General features: G+C 41.9%; 1 protein-coding gene across 2 annotated transcripts; it reads left to right on the forward strand.

The window, feature by feature from the left end:
• Positions 1-347: 347 nt before the first annotated feature.
• tax1bp1a (Tax1 (human T-cell leukemia virus type I) binding protein 1a) lies at positions 348-26,434 on the forward strand. 2 transcript variants are annotated; one of them, XM_034095039.2, is made up of 17 exons: positions 348-494; positions 2,338-2,552; positions 5,829-5,931; positions 6,965-7,155; positions 7,699-7,854; positions 12,147-12,295; positions 12,754-12,844; positions 12,977-13,162; positions 15,533-15,784; positions 16,406-16,597; positions 16,702-16,774; positions 17,433-17,950; positions 21,486-21,572; positions 22,678-22,855; positions 23,145-23,347; positions 24,092-24,177; positions 24,930-26,434. In XM_034095039.2, exons 2-17 carry the CDS (start codon positions 2,364-2,366, stop codon positions 25,132-25,134), a joined length of 2,859 nt encoding a protein of 952 aa, XP_033950930.1. In that variant the 5' UTR covers positions 348-494; positions 2,338-2,363; the 3' UTR covers positions 25,135-26,434. The 2 variants fall into 2 exon arrangements, with proteins under 2 accessions (XP_033950930.1, XP_033950929.1); XM_034095038.2 differs by having other exon boundaries at positions 349-494; positions 24,927-26,434.
• Positions 26,435-26,474: the final 40 nt, after the last annotated feature.

Here is a 26,474-nt window from a genome sequence, read left to right on the forward strand (position 1 = left end):
TAAAGGCGGGACATCCTGTGCTACTGCCTAATGCCCTTTAGCCACTTTTGTAAGTACAGTATCCACTTAAAATGAAAACAAACGTAAAATCATTAGATTTCATAACAAATTATTTAGCTATGCAGTATATATTTTGTATTGTAATGAATGCTATATAGTTACGACATTATATATACACAGCAGATGATCTCCACAGCAATTATGGGTTATTATTGTAAGTGAAATTAGCTATAAATGTATGAGGCAAGAGAAGATAATTATTAAACTGATTGAATTAACTTTTGTAACTAATTTAGTTATTTTCTGTAGTAGAGACATCTGCTTTCTCCCCCTCCTCAGCATCATTGGTGGTGCTCAGCATCCCGGAAGTGGAGCATCATTCAGGAAGAGACGCATCATCGTCAGAGCTTTGTCAACAACCGGGACAGTGGCAAAAACATCGGCCTGCCCGACAGAAACTCGCTATTTTTTGCAAGTGGATTTCATATGCAAAGGTTATTTTTTTTAACTGCATGCTCAATCAATGCCTGTGATTGTCGCGTCTTGTGCCAGCATGCTAGCAGACCTACGAGGAAAGCTAGCTAGTGACTTGACACGACATGGCCTGTTCACAAGCTAATGTTAGCTGCCTTACCACCGTAAATAGATTATCCTCTGAGTAACTGAGGTTATTTTATATACATAGCTCTGCGTTAGATGTTTCATGAAGACATGTTGATCAATGTGGCTCACTGTACAGACAATGTTATGTTAGCTACTTGGCTGGATTGAGAATGTGTTGTGACTTACTTTCACATTTATCTTGAGTGGAAATGGTTTGTTGTTTAATCTTTAATACAGTAAAAGATGCATTGATTTGCATCACTTTTAAGCAGCTTCACATTTACACTTGCTCTTCTTATACTCTGTAATGCTTAGTTTCATTAGTTAAAGCTAACTGCCTTGCTGTAAGGTGATTCGTCACAGTGGTGTGGTGTTGTCTTGTAACATGGGTATAATGTTGCTTTAAGCCTCCTTAATTATGTTAGCTAGGTGATCAATTTGGTGTAAGAAGTTATCTTTACTTAAAGGGTCTGTTTGAGTATTGTTTTTTAGAGGCTAAGAAAAATACTACAAATGTATTCTGCAGTGTTATGTTGTCTTTTAGTAATATGTAACAGTCTTAAAACACACTTTCATTACAGTATACTATATGTCCTACTGCAATTTCCTTACACTTTCATTGCCTTGTTTAAGGAAGTAGATTAGACTCACAATGCCATCACTGTCTTTAAACTAAGAAAGCTCCTCTTGAACCTCAGACAAAACATTCTTCTTCTTCAGAGCTTAGAAGTTATTTCTAATGTTGCAACAGCCGATTCTTTTTTATATTAATTGATTGAAAGATTGGTCTATAACATGTCAGAAAATAGGGGAAATGTCTATCCCAGTTTCTCAAAGTCAAGGGGATCTCTTTAAAAGTCTTTATCTAAGTCCATCACATGCACTTTAATGAGATATAAAACAGATAAAAGCATGACATCTCCATAATAGAGAAGCCAAAAACAGCATTGTTTGCCATTTTTGCATGAAAGGTTACTTTTAACCATTCGTTTATAATCAAGTAAGCTGGAAATTACTTTTCTGTTGATCGACTAATCGATTAATCAACATCGTGACTCCTCAATTGACAAGTAAAATTCCCTTTTAGGTAAATATACAATACCACACCATAAAATAATAAATGTAGAGAATAGGGTTGCACTCAAAATGGTAAATTTGTACTTATTATGTTTACAACCCATTCTAATGTCCTCAAAATTATCCCACGATTGCGCTCCTCCGCCTTCGTGTTATTTACGGACGCTGCCTCAGTTGCTAGGTTACGGTACTGAAGGCAAGTTCGGAGAGAAAGGTTTTCTTTGTGCAGAACATATCCTTGATACAGCATTTATCTTAAACGATTATATGCAGGTTTAGTTCTGCAAGATGGAGACTGTGGCTATTTTATTCGAGTCATTTCAATTATGTTTATACAGCTCAAAATCATACAGTCGCCTCCGAGGCTTCATCTGTACAGCACATTATACCCTCTATGATAAGACCCTTGTATAGTATACTTTTACTTAATATGAAAAATACCTCTGCTTAGGGTTTGGTATATACCACTACACCTTTGCTTGGTCTTTAATACAAATACATTTTCTGAGAGGTCTTGGGAACTCATCACAGAATAAGCCTGTTTGACTACATTTGTACCCTTTTCTGTTTTCTGTGTGCAACTGAATGACATACTTCTTCTTTATTCTGCTGTTCGTGATACTTAACGTCTGTGTCCTGTGCTCTTTTGTCCTACAGACCAATGAAGTGACCGACAGGATACAATGTCATCGTTCCAGGTGGTGGACTCGCCGCCGGGCAGCAGCGTCAGCATCATGGAAACGTCCAACTTTGCCCACGTCATCTTTCAGAACGTGTGGAAGAGTTTCCTGCCCCAGGTGCCCCTGGAGTGTTGCTACACCCTGACCCCTTACATCCCACCCCACCCAAAAGACTGGGTGGGCATCTTCAAGGTACATCACACACAACAGGGAGGCTTTTACCCTCACCATGCATCAAAGACATTGCCAAACATAACCAATTTAGGAGCAGACTTTTATTAAGCTGAATCATTTCTGTTGCAGAGAGATTATAGAGATTGGAACTGCTCCAAGCCCATTACATAAGTGTTTGTTCGATGGATTATGTGTTGCTTTTTCTTTTAATGGGCCGTAGGTTTTGCAGTTGGTAGATTAACACATGTACGTCCGCCTTGACACTAATGGTTCACCTCTTCACTACATGCCTAAAACCTCACCACAAGCTTTGGTGTGGTTGCTGTGCCAGGGAAAGAGGAAGAGTGTGCATGGTGGGCTGGTTGCAGTAGGTCTCGCTGGGGGGCAAACATTTGGTGCTCTTTAGGAACCACTCTGATTCTTATTAGACCCCGCTTCACTTGTTCATCTTTCCATCAGTCCTTCTCTCTGCTTCCTGCTAACCAACCTCACCCTCTGCTCTTTTATCAAGGCCATCAAATCTCACACGTAATTAACAGGAAATGTGAATGAGGAAACTTAATGTCTCGTAAAGCCAAAAGACAAACATTTTATTGTTGTTTAAGAACTGACTTCAAATCTGCCAGCTCAATTTAAAAGGAATAAAGACGCTGTGTTTATATGGAAAAAAGTCAATTGGAAAATGTAATTGTTGTAATCCACGCTAATGAAACCTGTTTGATGGCGTTTCATGTCAGAGAACAAGCAGACCGCGCTTCTTTAACGCTTTTGACGTACATGTCTGTCTTCCTGTGCATAGATGCTGTATCTGTTCAATTCTGGGGGGGAAACGTTTGGCAATGTTGCCATGGCTGCGATTTATAATAATCTTCCATGACTATTAATCTGTCAATAATCTGTATTTGATCGATTAATTGTTTAGTTGTTTGGTGAAAAACGGCGATCAGTGTTTCCAGCCAACAGGACCTTCTAAATATCCTTTGTCGAACACTTAGATATACTCAGTGCACCCTCATAGCGGAGACATATGTAAATATGTAATGGACAAACATGTAATTGTTTAATCATTGCAGCTCTAGATATATTAGGAAGAACCATTACTATGGGTATTATTTACTCTTTTTATGAGGGCGGCATGTATCAAGAGGACTGTAACTGTGTGCTTTTACAAATAATAACCATACACTTTGATCATAATAGATTATTAACCATTGCAATAATTCAAATCCTATGAAATCGCTTGTCTTGGCTTGAAGTTTGTTAGGGAGTTATTAAATGTGATTGATTCGATTTGACTGATGCCATTCTGTCAGCGGAGTCTTTTTTCCTCCCAGAGGCAAAACCTATGTGCAGAGATGACTCAGGGAGAGAGCATGTTCTCCCTCTTACCCCTTCACATCCATATGCCTTTCAGAGAGAGACTGAGCAATAAAGCTGACTCAGGCTGCACAGGCAGGACCGGCTCATTTAAGTTGTGTACAGACACCCCCTAGTGGCTGAAATTGTGAATAGTACAATAATGAGGACCTAATTTATGGTGTCCTCAAACAATACTCACAACAAGTAGTGCATACACAATAAACATCAACCATGAATAATATAATCAAACGCGGCATGTGTTCTTCTGTTTTCCAGCATAGTGTCTTTTTGTTTTATCTATGAAACATTGAATATGTTTGTTCTTCTTTGTTATTTCAGTGAAAGCATAAGTTTGATATTTGAAACACACACAACTCCCTAAAAAGCCCTGTGGAGGTTTTTGGTCGTGACATGTTTGTTCGGTCGACAGGGAGAAACCCGTTGTGTGAGTGTATAATTAAAGTGTCATCGGGCTGTTCCCTCACACCTTGGCTGAGTGATTGATAGTTCCTCTGCCTGTGATTATTTTATAACATCACTCCTGTGTTGGAATGCCACACCATACCTGACCAAATGTCAGTCAACTTCACTCTGCAATTAGCAACATTATTTATGTCTGTTTTCTCTTAAGCAAACACACGTGAGCTCACAAGCAAACTTGGCAGGTGTTCATCGCAGCTTCCCCTCTCGCTGAGATGCTGTTGGATGTGGAAAGAATGTCCTCGGTCCAGGTTTCCAAGCGGACAATTACCATCGGTTTGGAATAGCATTATAGAGAGTGTAATGTCCTGATAAGGCTCACGCGCCAATTATGTATCTTGGAACAGTGTCTTCACACCTGAAATTATGACAGATGTTTTGAGTGGCTCGGTTGATTTACTGTTGTGTTTCAAGCTTTCAACACTTTGTCAGCTGTTGAGCTATTCTTCTTTGTTTTTTCACCTATAGGAATTGATTGATAGTTGTTTATTTAAGTATTTAAGTCCATATATGTTTTTATGGGAACATGGTTAAGAAAAACTGTTATAAATCTACAATCCCTCCCACTGTGTTGTGCATCCTATCATTTCCTATACCATTGTCACACTACTGCCGAGACTGTAATATATTACAATTGCTGTATGACAGCTGTCCAGAGGAGAAACTTTCTCTTGTGCCACTTTGTCTCCATTTTAAAATGTAAAAAATGTGCCATGGAGCCACAGGTGGTTGAGTTATCCACAGCTGAAGTGCAGTTATGCAATGTCACAAACATGTAACGCACATGTGGGTTTAAAACGAGGTGTGTGTGAGTGTGTTTTTTAGCGTGTGTTTGTGTGCGTGAGCGGCCCAGACACGGAGAGTGTGCGGTTGGGCGCGACAGATTTACGACGCAGGACCTGAGTTATGATGTTCACAACTCCCTTTCATCATCTGTCACCTAACAACACATGAAATCCATGGAATTACACCTCCCTTGCCATTTTGTGTAAAATGTTCACCTTTTCTTCCCTCGTTCTTACCCTCTCCGCCCTTCTCATTTCCACGTGGGTTGCTCTTTGGCGTCTCACGAGTCTGCGCATGTGTGCACCACACACACGAAAAGCTACATACACCCCTGCCTTCCCTCCCCATTCTCACACCTTCACTGGCCCTCTTTTTCTGAGCCCAAAAGGGGAAGGAACTGCGGGGAAGGAGAGGAGGAAGGGTTGTGTGAAAGAGTGACGGGGCATGGATTTTAAATGTTTCCATTGCCACTGTGTGTAATCCACCATCTTTTTTCATTCAATGAGTTTTTGAAATCTAATGATGACAAAATAATAACACCTCATCTGTCTATTAAAAATGTAGGTTTTAAAGAACATCTATAACTATTCCCCCAACAGAAGACGACAAGTCGGGCACTACTTTTTGTTGTCGATTAACATTTCCGTTGCCGTTTATTTACGTCCTTAGGTGGGTTGGAGCACAGCGAGAGATTACTACACCTTCCTTTGGTCTCCTATGCCTGAGAACTACGAACCAGGAAGTACAGTGCACAGTACTTTGGTGTTTCAAGGTACACACACACACACACACACACACACACACACACACACACACACACACACACACACACACACACACACACACACACACACACACACACACACACACACACACACACACACACACACACACACACACTATGAAAACCACTATACAGACCTACGATATTCCTACGAGAAGTAGTTCCTCCATTTTACAGCGCATATAAAAACCAACTCTTTTATTTAATATGGGAACACAACCGCAAACTGCAGCCTGGGACCTGAGCACCACTCAAACCACACACACACACACACACACACACACACACACACACACACACACACACACACACACACACACACACACACACACACACACACACACACACACACACACACACACACACACACACACACACACACACACACACACACACACACACACACACACACACACACACACACACACACACACACACACACACACACACACACAGGTTGAGGGCCTGCAAACTGGTTTTACTGGGCCTGGAACGGTCAGATATTACATAGTGAAAATAGGAGAGTGTGCTGTGGTGTGTCAGTAGTCAGTAAAACCGGTTGGCTGCCGGATGTTCTGCTCTTACTCTGCTGCAGAGAAACAGGCCCAACATGTGAAGGATGTGATCCAGTGAGCGCTTACAGTCGAGCTATGGGCTGCTTGAAGCTTAGTCCTATAATGATGTTTCACATATTGAATTATTTGAATATTATTCAATGCATTTGTCGGTCCCTGTGCTGTGCCTGGTTTTTGTGCAGTGTTTTCTCTTTCTCCAGTATAGATGTTTTAGATTTTGTTTGACCAGACATACTTAAAAAACTACCTGATTCAATTAAATAATTTAAAATTGACTCATTCTAGCACACTGTTTTATTTTCAACACCTCTAATTTGCTTACTTCATTTTATTTTCTGGTTTTTTCTTGTTCAACCATGTAACCATTATTGTTTTTTATATTATTATTATTATATATTTGAATAATAAAATGGAATAAGAGAAAACTCACTCTTGTCTTTTTATAGGTTATTATGTTCCTAAATCTGACGGAGAGTTCTACCAGTTTTGTTACGTCACACACCTTGGCGACATTAGAGGAGCGAGTACGCCGTTCCAGTTCAGGTCAGCAACACCTACAGAAGAGCTTCTGACTGTTACCGAGGACGACAGCAACTCAGACATACTGGTCGTCACCACCAAGACTGGCCTTCTAGAGGTATGAATCAAGAGAAGGAGATATTTACTTTTATATTATTCAACGCTCTTGGATTTTGTTAAAAGGCAGAGTACTAGATCAAAAGTTCTGCTTTCCAGTGTGACCTTTGACCTCACTGAGGAGAATGAATCCCGTTAATGTCATTATGATTGATCATTTATTATTCTAGACAGCCATAGATACATCCTACAATATATCATACACATTTTATTTAAAATATTACAATGCGACTTAATACATTTAACTGGTATTTTTGAAAATGACACAAACCCTCCCAAGACAGGGGAATTAAAAGGACACAAAACTTACCATAACAAAAATAAATATTCAATAAGCCGGTATCCTATAGAAAAGGATTAGGGCCACATGAGAAATATATTTTGGGATGTGACCCAAAGTAAGAAAAATATTCGTACTTTCTGATTTTAGTTCAGAATTCTGAGACTTTTGGTCACATCCCCAAAAAAAATTCTCATGTGACCCTTATCCTCTTGCATACTACCCTCACCTTCTTTCTCTCTACCTTTAACCTCCTGTGTGCAGCATGTGGAGGACGTGCAGCAGGAGCGCAGGGAGCTGCTGATGACCATGCGTCTCCTGCAGGAGGAGAAGCAGCAGCTGCAGGAGGAGCAGAGGAGACTGTCCAGGGAGAGGGAGCAGGAGAGGGACACATGCTGCCTGCTGCGGACACACAACCAGGTCAGAGACAGTGGGGGCAGGAAGTCATGCTGTTTTGTTGGTATAGATATAGCAGATATCGTTTTTAAATGCATTATTATACATTTAATTCCAATGCCACAGTAGAAGATACCTTTCCCTTTATTTCAGATGATTACTTTTCTTTTTTAACAAACAAGACTGAGTCTAAGATGAAATCCATAAGCAATGCCCTGTTCTACTCACATTTCTACATGCCTGCTCCAGTAAACCCCCTCCATATATCATAGGGCCCATCATCATCTAATTAACCTTTTAATTTGTACAAAAATTATCTCTCCCTTTAATTCATAAAGTAAAATAAACTTGCATTCTTTCAATGATTGCACAAATTGGGGAAAGAGAATACCACAAAAATAGCTCTTGAGGCTTGAGGTGAGTTTCAGTATGCACATGTGTGTATTTGGAAGTTAGTGTGTGTCTGGGTTGAAACGAAGTGTGTGTGTGTGTGTGTGTGTGTGTGTGTGTGTGTGTGTGTGTGTGTGTGTGTGTGTGTGTGTGTGTGTGTGTGTGTGTGTGTGTGTGTGTGTGTGTGTGTGTGTGTGTGTGTGTGTGTGTGTGTGTGTGTGTGTGTGTGTGTGTGTGTGTGTGTGTGTGTGTGTGTGTGTGTGTGTGTGTGTGTGTGTGTGTGTGTGTGTGTGTGTGTGTGTAAGTTAGTGTGTGTCTGGGTTGAAACGAAGTGTGTGTGTGTGTACGCAGACTCACAGTCTCTATTTGCACACGTGTGCGGAGCCGGTTCCTCACCAGTGATCACAGGTCTGAAAACTTCAAAGGCCCGAATTTATGAATAATCTGTGTCCATGTTTGAGACACACACACAGAGCCCCAGCTTGTTTGTGTGTGTGTGTGTGTGTGTGTGTGTGTGTGTGTGTGTGTGTGTGTGTGTGTGTGTGTGTGTGTGTGTGTGTGTGTGTGTGTGTGTGTGTGTGTGTGTGTGTGTGTGTGTGTGTGTGTGTGTGTGTGTGTGTGTGTGTGTGTGTGTGTGTGTGTGTGTGTGTGTGTGTGTGGCCTAGCATTACTATACTTGTGGGGACCTAAATATGTTTACACAGTCACGTGTGGGGACTCGCCTCCCTTATGGGGACAAATTGGAAGTCCCCATGAGGGGGATCATTAATTTTAGGGTGAATAGGTTTAGGGTAAGGGTAAGGGTTAGGGTTAGGCATGTGTTGGTTATGGTTACGGTTAGGATAAGTCTCCAGGAAATGCATGTAAGTCAATGTAATGTCCCCTGCAGTGATGTGTGTGTGTGTGTGTGTGTGTGTGTGTGTGTGTGTGTGTGTGTGTGTGTGTGTGTGTGTGTGTGTGTGTGTGTGTGTGTGTGTGTGTGTGTGTGTGTGTGTGTGTGTGTGTGTGTGTGTGTGTGTGTGTGTGTGTGTGTGTGTGTGTGTGTGTGTGTGTGTGTGTGTGTGTGTGCGTGCGTGTGTGCGCGTGCGTGCGTGTGTGTGCCAGTCTTTCTTTAACGACCTGACTCAGTGGGCCAGAACGGAATTGGGACTGAGTTTTCTCGGCATCTGGCGTCAGGGACGATGCCATCGAAACCACAAAGTGAACAAACATGACGTCAAACGCACAAACAGAAACACACACACACACACACACACACACACACACACACACACACACACACACACACACACACACACACACACACACACACACACACACACACACACACACACACACACTAAAGGCTCATATGCATACACAAACTGCCCCCGCCCTTCACTCTCACACTCACATTCAGGTTCCACACCATGGAGTCCCTCTAATGTGCATTCACACACGCACACAAACACACTCATTATGCCACCCGCTTGCAAACGCTTTTAGTCTGTGTGTGGAATGAGAGGAGGGTAGTCCGCAAAACCGCCTGCTTGAAAAAAAAGCCCTGCCCAGCCTCAGGGACAAACACCACTCAGTCACGCGATTCAGTGGCCACTGCTTTCTCACCGTCTATTTTCTCTCCCTCTGTCTATCTGCCTGTCTGTCTCTCTACAAATTTGTTGTCTCAATTTAGAGTTGTTTTGTTGGCATTAGAGCAAAAGCCACATAAAAAAGGGGGGGGGGATACATTTGGAAACATAAATAAAAGTTGAACTAAATTGACTTCTTAAATTACTTAGTTTTTTAGTCCATTTTCCTTGTCACTCACCAGGATGAGTCAGATGTCAATATGTTATGAGTCGCACATGATAAGCAGTATCTTGGCACAGACACCTAACAACCAGTCAACTCAAGGAAACAGAAGAGGGGGTGGCAGAAGGAGGGAGGAAGCCAATACTTCTGAGTTTGAATGTAGTCTCTTATCGCCCCCTAGTGCATCTCTCCGGTAAAAGCTCAGAGTGAGGGCAGGCTGCTTTGAGTTAGTCCGCTCTTTTACGAACGACAAAATTGCCATAAATTACATGGTAATACACACACACACACACACACACACACACACACACACACACACACACACACACACACACACACACACACACACACACACACACACACACACACACACACACACACACACACAGTTATTACCACGCTGCTTTTCATTCAACAGGCTTGTCCATCTGTAGATATACGACTTCTCTGAGTAGGTGTGTGTCTCTTTGTAGAGCTTTTACAGTAGGTGCGTTAGCTCCTGCCCACACTGATGAAAATATCTCCAGTTTAACATGAAAACATAAGTACATATTTTGTGGCTGCTAATTTAACGAGTACACTTTTTATAAGGTCTTTATGCACTGCTAAAGTGCTTCCCAAACGCCAGCCGTAAAAATCATACAGTAATCGACGGGCCAAGCCCAGAGGGAGTAAGGCCTGAGTGTGCATTGATGTGTGCATGTCTGTTTTAGATTGATGGCGGTTCTCCGAGCTATCTGTCTCTCTCCATACGTCCTTGAATATGCAGCTGTGTGTCTGTCTTCCTGTAATTGTGTATGTGTATGAGCGTGAGTAAGAGTGTGGAAGCGACAACTAGAAAGGAAGGTGTGTGCAGAAGAATGTTGTTCTGTCACAACCGATATGAGCTATGGATGATTTAACGTCCTTCACTGCTGATTAGCAGCAAGTTCAAACAGGGCTTCGGCTCAGCAGTCACACCACATGGCGGAAACATGTGATCAGCTGCACCAGGAATTTGTCTTAAGGAATCCATTGATAATAGACAGGTTATTTGCATACATTTTTTTCACAACTTCAAATACTGGGTGTGTGTTCTGTGTCCATCACAAGGCTCATTTCAGTCATACTGTAATTTGTAACTGGAGATTTGTTGGAATAATATTTCAAACGAACTAATAGACTTTAAAATATTTTAGAGATGATTGTTGGTAAACATTTCTCAAATATAAGTCCAATCCCAAACAGATTCAACAAAAAAATAACATTGAAACCTACTTACATTTTATTAGCATACTTTAAATATCTAATAAAATCAATGTGGGTACAAATTACATTCATATTCACAAGGGGGGAGTAGCAATAATGAAAGAAAATAAAACTTAAAAGATAAAAAAAACTGCAATTCATCATTGATTTGTAGGCTTTCTTCCCAGTGGTTTCTGAACCTGGATCGAAAGCAAGATCAGCTTCTTCTAGGAATGGTTAAAGCCTCTATGATGTTTTCTTTGACTCATCCAAGTGAGACATACAAATCAGATGTCTTACAAGTGCCTCACATGTAGGAACAGAAGAAAACACAAACACTTGACTGGCAACCTCATTTCCTCCTTGTCAGTCACTGTGAGCCATTGCCTCCTAGTTTTTTGTCTAGCATCGCCTAAGATGTGCTGTAAACATAGGTGTGTGGAGAGCGCTAAATAATGAACATTTTGTACTGACAGAACGCATACAAAACTTGCGAGGTTACATATTTGCCTATTTTTTACGACACCTTTCCAAAGATACCCCTGTCAACGTCCAAACAACCGTGAGAACTTTTTTTTTCTTGCATGTCATGAGAGGAATATTACACATGTGAAACAGTAAAACACATTTCTTTTCAACTGTTATTGTGTCTATCATGTCATGACTCTCTTTTTTGAATGAATGCATTGTGCATAAAAACATATAAAAGCAAACATACAACGTATATTAATTATATAAAAATAATATTTTCTTTGCAACATGACAGTGTTTGTCACATGAAATATAACCATCTGTCATTAATCCCGAGTATTGCATCAGTTCCAGACTTTGTTAGCCTGCTGATTTAGCCGCTGTGATTGGCTGCAGCGCCTGTCACTCACAGCCGCAGCTGCCTCTCTGTCCCGCAGGAGCTGCTGCGCTCGTCGCAAGGCCTGTCAGAGGAGAGGGAGGAGGTGAGGAGGAGGCTGTCAGAGGCCACAGAGCGGGTCCGGCAGCTGGAGGAGGATCTGCTGGGAGTCACCCAGAGAGGCCTGCAGAAGGAGACCGAACTCGATTGGTGAGCGGAGTGGAACACGTGACCATACATCATTCGAGCGCTTCATTTCGGCGCAGACATAACTGTAAAGGGAAGGTTTCTTGCCTGCCTTCTGCGTCCTAAACGTGTTCATCAGTCCTGTTGTCTACAAAATAATACAAATCACAGCCTCAAAAATAATAATTAAATAGACACAAATATAAACATAAGCTCAAGGATGGGATATTTATGACATGAATTTTACTTTGAATAAATACTTTTCCTCCAACTTATTCTTTTTTCAGCACTCTTAAATGATGGTTTGGGGGGTCACCAGGCAAATCTTTTTTTTACAGACATTTAGTGGGTCGTGGTTAATAGTTTAAGACTATAATTACTTATTTAGTCAGCCACCAATTGGAAATACTTTTCTTAAGCATAAATCAATGAATTCGGTAGACGATCAGGCTGTACAAATATTTTTTCATTTTATATCACAGTCTGCGCGACCGCCTGAAGAAGCTGACAGCAGAGAAAGACAGCGTTGAGAGCCATCTGAAGAATGAGAAGGATGAGAGAGACCTCTACAAGGTGGGAGAAGTTTAGTAGCTAAAAATCTTCAACAACGAAAATGTGCATTATGATAAAAAAAAACCTGTGTGATTCTCATCTCATTGAATCTGACATTTGCACCTCTTTCTCTCTGTGTTGTCCCATGTGCAGGCTCACCTGCGCAGCACCGAGCTGGAGAACACGAAGCTGAGCGCGGAGCTGCAGATGCTGAAGGCGGTGGAGCTGAACCGGGAGGTGACCATCGCTCAGTTCCAGGAGGAGCTGGACCGGCTCCGGCTCTGCGTCGCTCAGCGGGACAGCCTGGAGAAAGAGCTGCTGGCTCACAAGACTGATAAGGTAGCTGGGGTTGTACCCACATGTTTGTGTATGAAAGTTAAAAATCAGTTAATCTTTATATATCATTTCTTGCTAAACACCTGAGCTCTGCTAATTGCCCCGATAAACATTCCTGTGTGTTTTTAACCACAATAAACCGTATTTAATTTCATATTCTCTTCTTGTACATATCCTATATTCTATTGACATACAGTGGGGCAAAAAAGTATTTAGTCAGCCACCAATTGTGCAAGTTCTCCCACTTAAAAAGATGAGAGAGGCCTGTAATGTTCATCCTAGGTACACCTCAACTATGAGAGACAGAATGAGAATTTTTTTTACAGAAAATCACATTGTCTGATTTTTAAAGAATTTATTTGTAAATTATGGTGGAAAATAAGTATTTGGTCAATAACAAAAGTTCATCTCAATACTTTGTTATATACCCTTTGTTGGCAATGACAGAGGTCAAACGTTTTCTGTAAGTCTTCACAAGGTTGTCACACACTGTTGCTGGTATTTTGGCCCATTCCTCCATGCAGATCTCCTCTAGAGCAGTGATGTTTTGGGGCTGTCGCTGGGCAACACGGACTTTCAACTCCCTCCAAAGATTTTCTATGGGGTTGAGATCTGGAGACTGGCTAGGCCACTCCAGGACCTTGAAATGCTTCTTACGAAGCCACTCCTTCATTGCCCGGGCGGTGTGTTTGGGATCATTGTCATGCTGAAAGACCCAGCCACGTTTCATCTTCAATGCCCTTGCTGATAGAATCAAATCAAATCAAATTTTATTCGTAGAGCACATTTAAAAACGATTTTGGTCGAGCCAAAGTGCTGTACATGTAATTTAAACACATAAAAACACATTACATCACAATAAATCACAACAGATAAAAACAACACATGGAACAGTCAGGAGTCGTGACCCCACTCTAACTAGAAGGCCAGAGAGAAGTAGTGTGTCTTCAGTGTGGATTTAAAAGCCCCTAGGGTCTGGGCCGACGTCACATGGAGGGGAAGAGTGTTCCAGAGCCTGGGGCCAGCTGCTGCGAAGGCTCTGTGCCCTCGGGTTTTGAGCCTGGTCTTAGGCACTACCAGCAGCAGCTGGTCAGCAGATCTTAAGGCTCTGCCTGGGGTGTAGCGCTGGAGGAGTTCAGCTATATAGGCCGGAGCCAACCCATTTAGTGCTTTAAAAACAAATAAAAGGATGGAAGGAGGTTGTCACTCAAAATCTCACGATACATGGCCCCATTCATTCTTTCCTTTACACGGATCAGTCGTCCTGGTCCCTTTGCAGAAAAACAGCTCCAAAGCAGGATGTTTCCACCCCCATGTTTCACTGTAGGTGTTCTTTGGATGCAACTCAGCATTCTTACTCCTCCAAACACGTCTAGTTGAGTTTTTACCAAAAAGTTCTATTTTGGTTTCATCTGACCATATGACATTCTCCCAATCCTCTTCTGGATCATCTAAATGCTCTCTAGCAAACTTCAGACGGGCCTGGACATGTACTGGCTTAAGCAGGGGGACACGTCTGGCACTGCAGGATTTGAGTCCCTGGCGGCGTCGTGTGTTACTGATGGTAGCCTTTGTTACTTTGGTCCCAGCTCTCTGCAGGTCATTGGCTAGGTCCCCCCGTGTGGTTCTGGGATCTTTGCTCACCGTTCTTGTGATCATTTTGACCCCACGGGGTGAGATCTTGCGTGGAGCCCCAGATCGAGGGAGATTATCAGTGGTCTTGTATGTCTTCCATTTTCTAATAATTGCTCCCACAGTTGATTTCTTCACACCAAGCTGCTTACCTATTGCAGATCCAGTCTTCCCAGCCTGGTGCAGGTCTACAATTTTGTTTCTGGGGTCCTTTGACAGCTCTTTGGTCTTGGCCATAGTGGAGTTTGGAGTGTGACTGTTTGAGGTTGTGGACAGGTGTCTTTTATACTGATAACAAGTTAAAACAGGTGCCATTAATATAGTTAACAAGTGGAGGACAGAGGAGGCTCTTAAAGAAGAAGTTACAGGTCTGTGAGAGCCAGAAATCTTGTTTGTTTGTAGGTGACCAAATACTAATTCATTCATTAAAAATCCTACAATGTGATTTCCTGGATTCTTTCCCCCCATTCTGTCTCTCATAGTTGAAGTGTACCTAGGATGAAAACTACAGGCCTCTCATCTTTTTAAGTGGGAGAACTTGCACAATTGGTGGCTGACTAAATACTTTTTTGCCCCACTGTATATAGACTGTTTGCACTACTTTTTATTTTGTATTTTATTATATATGTTGCATTGTTGGAGGAGCTCAGGTCAGAAGAATTTCATTGCCATTTCTACACTGTAGCTTTGTGCATATGACAATAAAATCTTTGAATCTTGAATCCCTCGGCATGTCTCCAGGCAGATCTGGCCCGTGTGCGTGAGCAGCTCCGTCAGGCAGAGGATCAGCTCCAGGCGTCCCGGCAGCAGGCCTCTCTGCTGGCCTCAGAGCTCCGTGACGCCGCCAGTGCCCGGGACCATACGATGACCGAGCTGTACCGTGCCCGACTGGAGGCCGACAAGCTCCGTGCCAGTCTAGCTGATGCTCAGGCCGAATGCCAGCGCATGGAGAGCCAGCTGGACCGCATGAGGAGCACAGCGCAGAAGGAAGTGGTCAGTCTGACTGTTTGTGCCATGATTCTGAAGACATGGAGAATGTGCTTCACTCCAGTTCTGAAGTCTTTACACTGGCTCCTTGTCTGTCAAATAATTGATTCCAAAATACTGCTGCTGGTCTATAAAGCTTTGAATGGTTTAGGCCCAAAATAAATGTCTGATCTCCTGCTAAATGATGAACCATCCAGATCTCTCAAGTCTTCTGGGACTGGTCAGCTTTCTGTCCCCAGAGTCGGAACTAAACATGAAGAAGCAGCTTTTAGTTACTATGCTCCAAATATCTGGAACAAACTCCCGGAAACCTGCAGGTCCGCTGCAACTCTGACTACTTTTAAATCCAGGCTGAAGACTTTTTCTTTTTGCTGCTGCTTTTAATTGATATATCTCACATAGCACTGTAGCTTTTATTCATGGACCTGGGTTATTCATGTTTTATTATCTTTGCTTTTGAATGAGTGGTTTGAAATGCTATTTTATAATATGTTTCTGCTGCACTATTTCTTAATGCTCTTAATGTTTTTCATTTTTGTAAAGCACTTTGAATTGCTTTGTGTTGAAAGGTGCTAAACTTGCCTTGCTTCTTGGGTGATTTTCACACAAAATGTCCTTCTCTCCCAGGGTGTTGGGACCTGTGGGGAAATGACGCCCAGCATGATGGTGGTATCAGAGGCAGAGGCCGAGCTGCAGAGAGAGGTGGAGGAGCTGAAGCTGCGTCTGCACATGGCGGCTGAGCACTACAAGGAGAAGTACCGGGAGTGTCAGCGCCTGCGCAGGCAGGTGGCTAAACTAAACATAACCGAGTCACAGGGGGTGAGTACTCTACAGTAAAACTCATAAAACAACATGCAGGTCAGTTTTTGTGTAAAGATATAGCAATTACATTTTGTTAAACATTCTTGTTGTTTCTGTTGCAGGAGCCAAAGAGAAATGTGTCCACAGAGACAACACCGGAGCCGCTGACCCCGAGTCCAGAGTCACCGACAGCAGGTGCACACACATTTATCTGCATGTTGTTCATTTTCTTAAATATACTATGATTGCATTTTTGCAAAAACGAATCCAAAACCACTTATACAGTAGGTACCACTGATTATGGTATACATTGAATTTCCATTTCTTAAGTTGTAGAGGATGTTCTGTACTTGCCCAAACATACACAGGTTGACAACATGTATATACAGATTTGTGACTAAACTTGATGTGCATAACATTTCAAATAGAAAGAGAAATTCATTATAGAAAAGTATGTGTAATGTGTTTTGTTTGTTTTCTTTCAAATAAATAATAAATGGTTAGAATATCTTGAATCAACAATAATGCTTTTCAATAGCATAACAAAGGAAAGTAAGTATTGTGACTCGCCCGACTTGACAACATTATATCTTCTTCTCTGGCTTTTATGTTGCTCTCTAAGCAATGTCAAACTGCAATCTTAAAACAACACATCGAAACATATTCTCTGTCTTGGAAATGTACAAGGTAAATAGTTATCACACCCATGTATTAATGAAAGGGTCACCTCTGTTTAACATTTAAAAAAGTTATTGCAGCTTAAAACACTCTTCTATTTAAGTGTTTATACCTGAATCAAAGACTCTTTTGCTGACTATTGATCATCTGTGTTCTACTATAACGTGTTTTACAGGGAATATAGCTATGGCAGTCCTACAAGAAGCCGCTGAGATGACAATCACTCCAGGACTTAATAACAGGGAATCCACGCATGCGGCATGCATCAGCACAGAGAGGGAAGACAGGCAGAGAGAGAAAATGACAAATGAAAGGCCTAAGGCGGAGTCTGAGGGAGAAGAAATCCAAGTGAAGGACGGGGAGAAAGAGGACAGACGGAAAGAAAAAGAGGAGAAGAAGGACAGCCTGCCAGAGAGTCTGAGGATGACGAGCTGGGTGGAGGTGGAGAACGAGAGGCAGAGCGGCGAGGAGAATAGCGAGGCGGAGATGACAGGGAAGGCCGAGGAAGTGAGGGATGTCGTGGAGCACCGGGTGCTGCTGGAGGTGGAGGGGAGGAGCATGGGGGAGGCGGAGAAGGCACAAACCTGCTCAGTGGAAGAGGAGCTGGCGATGATGGAGGAGAAGTGGAGGCAGCAGTGTGCGATCAATGAGACGCTCAAACAGCGGCTGGCCAATGAGGAGGAGCGATTCAGAGTAAGGAACACAAACACACAAACTAACGCACGTTGTGGGTGATCAGAACTCTGCAAATGGAGAGGTGTGTGCAAGATCTACAGCAAGGCAAAGAGTGCAAAACATTCCCTTTGCTAATGTAAGTTAAAACAGCAAGCAGGCTCCATTTTAGATTAGCAATTTTGAAAGGAAGACCTCCACACAAACATATTCTAAATCAATTCTCCAGTACATTAAATGTGGATATTTGTCTTATCCCTGGATGCATGCACTGGATGGAAACACAGAGAGAATGAACTTGTGAGGTTGTGATCCAGTCATAATGGGCATTATAGCATTCACTCATACCTAACTTTACACAGTTGTTTGTACCTAAAATCTTCATTATTTCTGATACATTTTATAAATATATGTTGGTGTAAACAAAAAACACAACAAATAGCATCTGATATGTAACCTTTTTATGCAAAATAAGGGTTAATCAATTACATTTTTTATTTGAAATTGTATCAATTTAGTCCATAAAATGTCACTAAATAGTAATAAATGTTAACAAATTCCATGATTGCATCCTAGGTGGAGGACTATGTCGGAAATTAATATAATTATAAATAACAGAGAACAGCAACATGTCCTCACATTTGGAGGCTGGAACCAACACATATTTGTCTTTATTTGTTCTTACTAGTGCTTGATAAGTCACTTAAAGGTGGGGTTGGTCATTTTGGAGAAACCGGCTCGAGTGCGCTAGAATTGGAAAATACACAGCCGTAAAAAATCTGCCACTTCCTTACAGAGCCCCTCCTCCAACACACACGAACGCGCACATGAACAATGAGGGCACGAGATAAGTTTGTGCACAGATGGAAGGCTGACAGGCAGGTAGGCCATCCAGTTACTTTAGCCGGGCCGGCTAAAATGATTGGTCGTGCTTTTTACAGCACTACGGCTTCCACAGATGACGTTTTTTTATGGATTTTTTGTCAAAGCACTTAAGATATTCATTGCTATCGGGATGTTAAGGGCATACCATGGAATATAACAAAAAGTGTATCTCGAGCCGGTTTCTCAAGCTTACCTACCCCACCTTTAAGCCATAGATTTCATTTCATTTAATTTCAAACCTTTATTTAACGAGATTTGTCCCATTGAGATCATAGATCTCTTTTTCAAGGGAGACCTGCAGCATATAGGTTCCACATGAAACATAAAACAATAAAGGACATCATACTTTATATTTACAGGATACATAGTTATAGACATTTACAAGTGCCCATTGTATCAACGAGATTGTTCCAAGCAAGTGGAGCTGCGCACATAAAAGCTGTCTTACCTAAGACAGTCCTTGCTCTTGGCACATCTAACAATACTACATCATGCGATCTCAGATAGCTGCTTGCAGCTATGAAGAATACTTAGCTTACTCTCTGTGTTATCAGAGAGCAGATATAATACGGGAGTTTACCCAACAAAGCTTTATAAATAAACGTGTACCAATGACTGAGCCTCCGTACAGTAAGTGATGGCAGACCTGCCTTGGCATACAGGGTACAGTGATGTGGAAGTGCTTTACAATTTGTCCCAAATCTCAGTGCGCTGTGATAGGCGGCATCTAACTTGTTCAGGCAATAGGCAGGTGCATCATACACAACAAATCACCATAGTCCAGCACAGGTCAAAAGGTCACAGAGCCTTTTCCTGGCCTCAAGCGAGAAACAGGACTTGTTTCTGAAAGAGAAACCTAGCCTAACCCTCAGCTTTTTAAGCAGGTTAATATGGAAATGGTTACTGCAGTGTACTAAACATTGTATTAAAGCAGAACAAATAGTCTTAAGTGTCAAGAAAACGGGGTACAGTTAGTGGCAGATTATCGAATTGTTTTTGGAGGACTACACTTGGTCTCAGAGTATCAAATGTTCATCAGAGTTGACATGATCATGCATTAACCTGAGTAACCGGCTTCCTCCATGCCACATGTGATCCGATGTGTGTGGTATGTGTGCAGGATTCAGGACCAGCATGTTGCTTTTTGCGTGCGAATGTCGGCCAAAGTACCTACTGGCATTTAATCTCCATGAGTGAGTGTGTGTTTATCAGCGCTGTAAATAAAAGCCCCCCCCTGCCTTTGATGGAGTCTCCCGTCTGAGGCGAGTGCCCCGGGGCCCGAGCCGCTCTTAATGGCCCCTGAGACTGACAGCAGAGGCCGGGCAGCCGCAGAGCGCCAGGCTTTACGGCTGTTTACATCAGCCACCCGAAGGATGGGCCGATGGAGAGGGAAGAGACAGTCAGAGAGTGGTGGGAGGGAGGCACAGGAATACACTGCTGCAGATTCCCTTCACCTGAACCTAACCCGCTAATGCAGTGCAGTAAATCTATAAAGGAGGGGGAGAGCAAGAGAGGACAAAGAGATGAAAGGTTGAAGACAGCATTTAAGAGTGAAAAAAGGTTGGATGGACAGACATGAAGCGGGAAGAGAAACTGCAGGGATTTGGATCCTCTGTGATGGAATGATATGAGAGAAGAGCAGACAACTAGCCATGTAAACTATCCCACAGGCTGCAGTTAGATTTACTACGATCCCCTGCTCTGCTGCAGACTGCCCCGCATGCAGACCCTGTTTCTGTAGCTCTGGCTGGAATCAACAGACATTTGATACCACTTTAGGTTAAGTAAAGCTCCACTGAACATATATTTGTTTACCAACTTGCCACTTCTTTTAAAATGTGGGTTCACTGAGAAAAAGAACAAGAGTTGTTCATCATGTTGTTCATCCAAATATGTTTTTAAATAAAGGGAAAAAAGGTTCCTTTTCAGATTTGTCCTTTTTATCAACTCTGGGAGAACATTTATGCTATTTTCTTCTTTTTTTGTAATGTAAATGGTTTGGTCAATGTACAGATAATTAAACGACAAATATTCCGATTTTTTAAGACAATACCAAATATTTCCGACTTCCAACTTTTTCATGGACTATTTGCTGCACTTCTTTGTCTTAATAAATACCTTTGGATATAAACAAGAGATAAGAACATGATGCCTTGGGCTCTCATTTTATAGACTGAACAATTAATTAATTAATCTATAAAAGGCTCAGGAGACTAATTAATTATTTAAGTATTTGCTCGAGGCAGCCTTAGTTTGTCGATAATGTCACTTCTGCCTGTATGGAGGAATAAGGAGCTACATGCATTGGTGCCTTTCTGTGATTATGCACGCAACACAGCTTTCACTCAAAAGTTCACAATATTCTTTTACTTTCACCAATCAGACAGCTTTTATTTGTAGAACGGCATTTCTTATTTTCAATAGATAGTTGACAGGTAACTATAACGATCGCAGAGGCTTCTGCTCGCACCTTAAAGGGACAGTGAAATAAAAAATATACACATTTCAATTTATGGTCCTGTTCCCCTTTGTCAATTGTTTATTTAGCATTTTTGAAAACCTCTTTATTAAAATGTAAATGTATCTTATTTGTTGTAAACATAGAATTATGCTGTCATGCATTTTCTTTAACTTTCTTTTTTCATTTTCTCTTTATTTATTCTTTCTGTAGGTGCACATGGCAGAGCGAGCCAGCGAAGTGACGGAGCTGAAACGCAACCTCGCCCAGGCCCTCAAAGACAAGGAACAACTAAAGGAGGTGTGCTATACACAGTACATACTATACAGCAGGACATTCATATATCAGAGAGGTGTATTCCAGTACAGCATTGTGACTTCTTTACAGTTATTGAAATAATTCGATTTTAATAATGAATGGGAATGTAGGTTATAGACTTAGAAAAGCCATCTGGTTATAAACTTTCAATATCAAAATGCATTTACTGACATTAAGTCACATTGTAGATAATGTAGGCTCTTCACTAAGGTCTATTATCACATTCAATTATGAGCGCTTTAGTGTCTGAAACCATTCCTGTAGCTTTTCCTTCTCTTCTCCATTCTCCCCTCTCCCCACTAATTAAAACTTACTTGCTTCTTTCGCCCACTGGTACAGTGCCATTAGACAGTGCAAATGCCAAGCGACGTGTCTGTTTCACCTTCCCAACCCTGGTTTAAATGTTAAACCTGATAGCTGCGCACTAATGAAGTCATCAAGAGAGGAGGTCAGGGGGGAATAGCGAGAGGAAGGAGGAGAGGAAATGAGGGAGAGGGCGAGCGCCTCTATCAGCAGAGCCAGAGCACACGGAGCCAGAGTCTGACACCCATTACAGTAATGAGTAGGGTACAAATGCTCCTGCTTCAGATATAATCACAAAGGGCAGAAACAATGTAGAAGGACACTTAACTCGGAGCTGAAAATACTTATTGCCTTTGTGGTTCCTAAAGTGAAAATGTGCTATGGAAATACTTCACTCTTTACAGCTATACTCATCACACTGCTTTAGCAACACAGTTCTGTAAAGGAGGATTTACTGTGAAAGGGAAACTATATATATATATATATATATAGGGAAATATAGATACAAATCACAATGAAATACAGAAAAATAATGAAAAAAATATAAACATTAACATATAAAATGTGTAATAACTTAGGAGAAATGAACAGCTTTGAAAGTTTCTATGTGTCTAAAGGATGTATGTCCTTTTGTTAAAGTTTGGCTGGCTGGCTATTTCTATATTCTCAAATGAATCGCTCCAATGGGCAACAGACTCCTGAGTAATAGCAGTTTAAAAGACATGTAAACTAAATGTAGTTTATCCCTGTGAGGTGCTTGATTTTGTCTCTATCTCTGCTCCAGGAGCTGCAGCAGTTTGTGTGCAGGCAGAGGGAGCAGGAGGCGGGTGTTCAGGCTTCAGAGCCCATGGTGCTGCGCTACCCCCTGCCGTACCCTCAGGACCCGTCTCCTCCACCCCTGGTTCCTCACAGGCCGGCTGAGCTGCAGTACGGCAACCCCTACTCCACTGACACCACTAAAGGTGAGAGGAAGTCAAAAGTTGACAAATAATTTATTTTGTGTTATCTTCAAATCTGCAGTTGCCTGTTCTTCTTAAAGGGACAGTCTTCCCCAAAAATCCCAAATATGGGTTTTTTCCTACCTGAAGTGTATGTATCCATTTAGGTTGTTTTGGTGTTAGCTGCTGAATATTGGATGTATCAGACGTAGAAATGTCGGCCTACTCTCCAATATTAAGGAACAGGATGCCAATGGGATTGTGGTGCACTGTCCCTTTAAGTCATGCTGCTGTTTGTGTTACTTTATTCTAGACCTGGTGGATGTTGCGCTGTCTCCTGAGCACATGTCCCGTCCTCCACCCGAGGCCCCACCCTGCGCCCCTCCCTGTGCACCCCCAATCACGCCCCCGAGCCCAGGCCCCCCAGGCTGGGACCGAAAGGTGGTCTGCATCCAGCCCTCCCGCAGCACGAGCCCCCCCGAGAGCCTGGATAGTAGTCCGGAGGAGCTGCAAAATGTAAGTTTTATAAACACATATACAGGTTGGACGCTAAATGCTAACAAACTAAAATCCCTGTCTGGTAGGAAATCCATTAGTAAGACAAAATAACAGTCCTTTATAAGTATCAATTAAGGTGTCACTTGTGTAGAATTATGCAGAACACTTTTTACTTCTCGCTCTACTTTAAGACACGGAAACATGTTAAAGTGCCGTATTTGATCACACTATTGATTTGCTCTCAATACAGCAGTACCTCTGATATTATAGAACCAGCCTTTGCCTTCTTTCCCCTCATGTCGTGCTTTCAGTATCCAATCATTGCTGTCGGAGTGATCCCTTTCTCTCTTTCCGTCTCTGGAGTTCTCCTCCTCTCTTAATGAAGGGAATAGTAGCTTGCCCTTAAAAATAAAGCGACGAGCTCTTTTGCATAAAGCTCTAATTAACGTCACTCCCTCAGAGCTCAAGAGAGACGAAGATAACAAGGGCTTGGGGAGTAATTAGGGGGGATTTTGCAAAGGGACAAGATCAATTAGAGTCTCTGGGATTATATGTTTTTGTTTGGGAGCAAACTGAAGAGATGCTAGTAAGGAAGGTATTTGTAGTTCTTTAAATAGAAACAAAGCTTTAATGGCTTTAACCCTTTCAATCCATATTTCCCATTTTTAGTGAACAACCTTTTAAGATAGTGTTTGTGTGTGCTCTATGAGCAAATAGATGGCCATCAGTTTCTATCCTTTTGTATGCAATTTTGTTTTATAGGCTGCTGCTGACGGAGCTCAGCCGTCCTGTGATCATCAGTCCGGTAGACGTAGAGAAGCCAGGGGCAGCTTCTGCTTTGACTCCAGGTAGTGTGCCTACACACACACATAAATAGGTAGACTGATGTACAACAAGCAACAATAAGGACATCAATAGACAGCAAAGAGAAGTCACTACATCTCAAAGTTAGTCAGTCAAACCCTGTGTCAGAGATGCGTTAGAAAAGCCAACATAAAAAGAAGGTTGCGGTTTTCGTGCTCATGTTTACCTTAAAGGTTGAATCTTCCTCCCTGCTGACACTATAGATTCACATTTTTCTTCAGTTTCTTGTCAAATGTCATTTCTGTCAATTAAAACTGGGACAGGCAGTACATGTTTAGCATTCCATTGGGTCAGATACGAAAATAACATTGAAGCATATTGAAAGTCTGCCTGGGCTTTTTGGCTTTTCCAAAACTGCCTGCACTGGATTACCACTTGCCCCAGCTAAATCTATCCCCCCCCTAAACAACCACAGCTTGCTGTCTTTCAGTTTGTGCAGGAAATAAACAACATAGAAGTTCTAAAATTGATAGTAAAAACATGATGTAAAATTAGCAAGAATATCTTGAAAGATGCCTAAAACGTTACTTTGTGCATCTGTGTATGCACATGCACCACATACAGTATATTTACAATACATACTGTATGTTGAACAGATCTACGCATGTTCTGTTAAGGATGTAAATGCAAGATGTTCACAACCGCTGCAGTCTAATTTACCTCAATGGTAAACACATTACTAGCATTTGAACTCAAAACTGACATCTCTCCTCCACTCTCCTTTTGTCCCCAGTAGTGTTCACAAGCGCTGCCCGCTGTGCGAGGTGATCTTCCCCCCCCACTTCGAGCAGCGCAGCTTCGAGCAGCACGTGGAGAGCCACTGGAAGGTCTGCCCCGTCTGCTCTGAGCAGTTCCCCCTCAACTGTGAGCAGCAGCTCTTCGAGAGGCACGTCCTCACGCACTTTGACGGCCACGTGCTCAACTTCGACCAGATCGAATGAAAGGCGTAAAGGGCACAATTTTAATCTGACATACCGTGTGGGTAAATGTGTCGTCAGCTTTTAGTTCATTTCGATTGGGTTAAGTTGTCTTGTTATTATACAATCATTAGCACTTTTTGGCAATCTTGACAAAGGTTAGAAAGAATGTAGTCCACTTCAGAGAGGAAGCAGAGTTTGTCCCGTGGCTACCAAGGTGTTTTATTAAGTAGGATAGCTTAATACATCATGGGTAAAAGGACCACTCGGGAAAAGTGCCATGGTCTTTTACTTTTGTATCATTTTTAACGCTTGTCTTTCTGCTTTGAGAAACTAAAGCACCATCAGTAGTGCATGCAATTATTATGTGTTCAAAAGGACAAAATGAAAGCAGTTCAAGCTGAAAGAGTGAATAGTAGCAGGAGCTTGAACCAGAAGAGAAAGTATTTAAGTATGTCCCTGTTATTTAACTAGCCTGGGTATTATTATCTCATGTGATGAAGCAGCCAAGATATATATTGTCTACATGTTTCAAAGCTGAGGAAGGCAGAAAGGAATTATTTTGTGTAAATGCAGAGTGAGATCTGAATATGTGATGTCTTAAAGAATCATCAGAGTGTGTATATTTATTTGAAGAGAGGTGAGGTGGAGATTTTGTTGACTTGAATGGGAAGAGATCTTGGATTTCTCCCAAAAGCACAGTACTACTGTACGTGTAACAGACATCAGAAGGTTCAAACAAAAACAGCACTACGTTTCCATGTATCTGCACTAAATAAGGCTTTATTCTGAATGTACTGTACATATGAAAATAAGTATAAGTTGTGGAGAGACCTGTGACTTACTGTCGTGACTCCGCCTCCCCTCATTGTTACTTCTTCATGTTTTAGTGTTGAAAGAATGGCGGACTGTTTTTACTTTGGTCAGGTGGTAAGAAACTGGGCTGGTCTCTTTGTGTTATTGGAGATCCTGTCATGTTTTAGGCATATACACTGCAGGACATGTGACAACAACTTTTATTGTTATGTACTTCCGCGTTTTAAAGTTTGAACTGTGATGAAAAAAAGTCATTGCTTTGTGTGCAGGTCCATGAGTGAGTGTCATTTCTATGTGTGTCTCCACGGAGCTCCACATCACAGCTTGTCTATTTTCTGTCATTTCAAAGTGGCCCCTGACAGTGTTGTATTCAGGCTCTAAAAATTGCACATGCCCAGTAATCACAAGGCAACTGTGTGTGTATGTCATGTGTCCGACGCAGCCCTCTTCATGTGAGAATGTCAGGACGGTGGTTTAAGTGTGTACTGCAAAGATCTTTACGAATAAAGTAAGCTTGTCTAAATGCACCCCGCTGTAATGTTGTTTTA

The sequence above is a fragment of the Pseudochaenichthys georgianus genome, chromosome 11 (genome assembly GCF_902827115.2).
Source record: "Pseudochaenichthys georgianus chromosome 11, fPseGeo1.2, whole genome shotgun sequence".
In the NCBI taxonomy this organism is placed as follows: domain Eukaryota; kingdom Metazoa; phylum Chordata; class Actinopteri; order Perciformes; family Channichthyidae; genus Pseudochaenichthys; species Pseudochaenichthys georgianus.

Coding starts and splice junctions, on each gene's coding strand:
- tax1bp1a (XM_034095038.2), top strand. CDS start 2,364: ATGTCATCGTTCCAGGTGGTGGACTCGCCGCCGGGCAGCAGCGTCAGC. Junction 23,348..24,091: donor GTCCGGAGGAGCTGCAAAAT/GTAAGTTTTATA, acceptor TTTGTTTTATAG/GCTGCTGCTGACGGAGCTCA. Junction 24,178..24,926: donor AGCTTCTGCTTTGACTCCAG/GTAGTGTGCCTA, acceptor TTTTGTCCCCAG/TAGTGTTCACAAGCGCTGCC.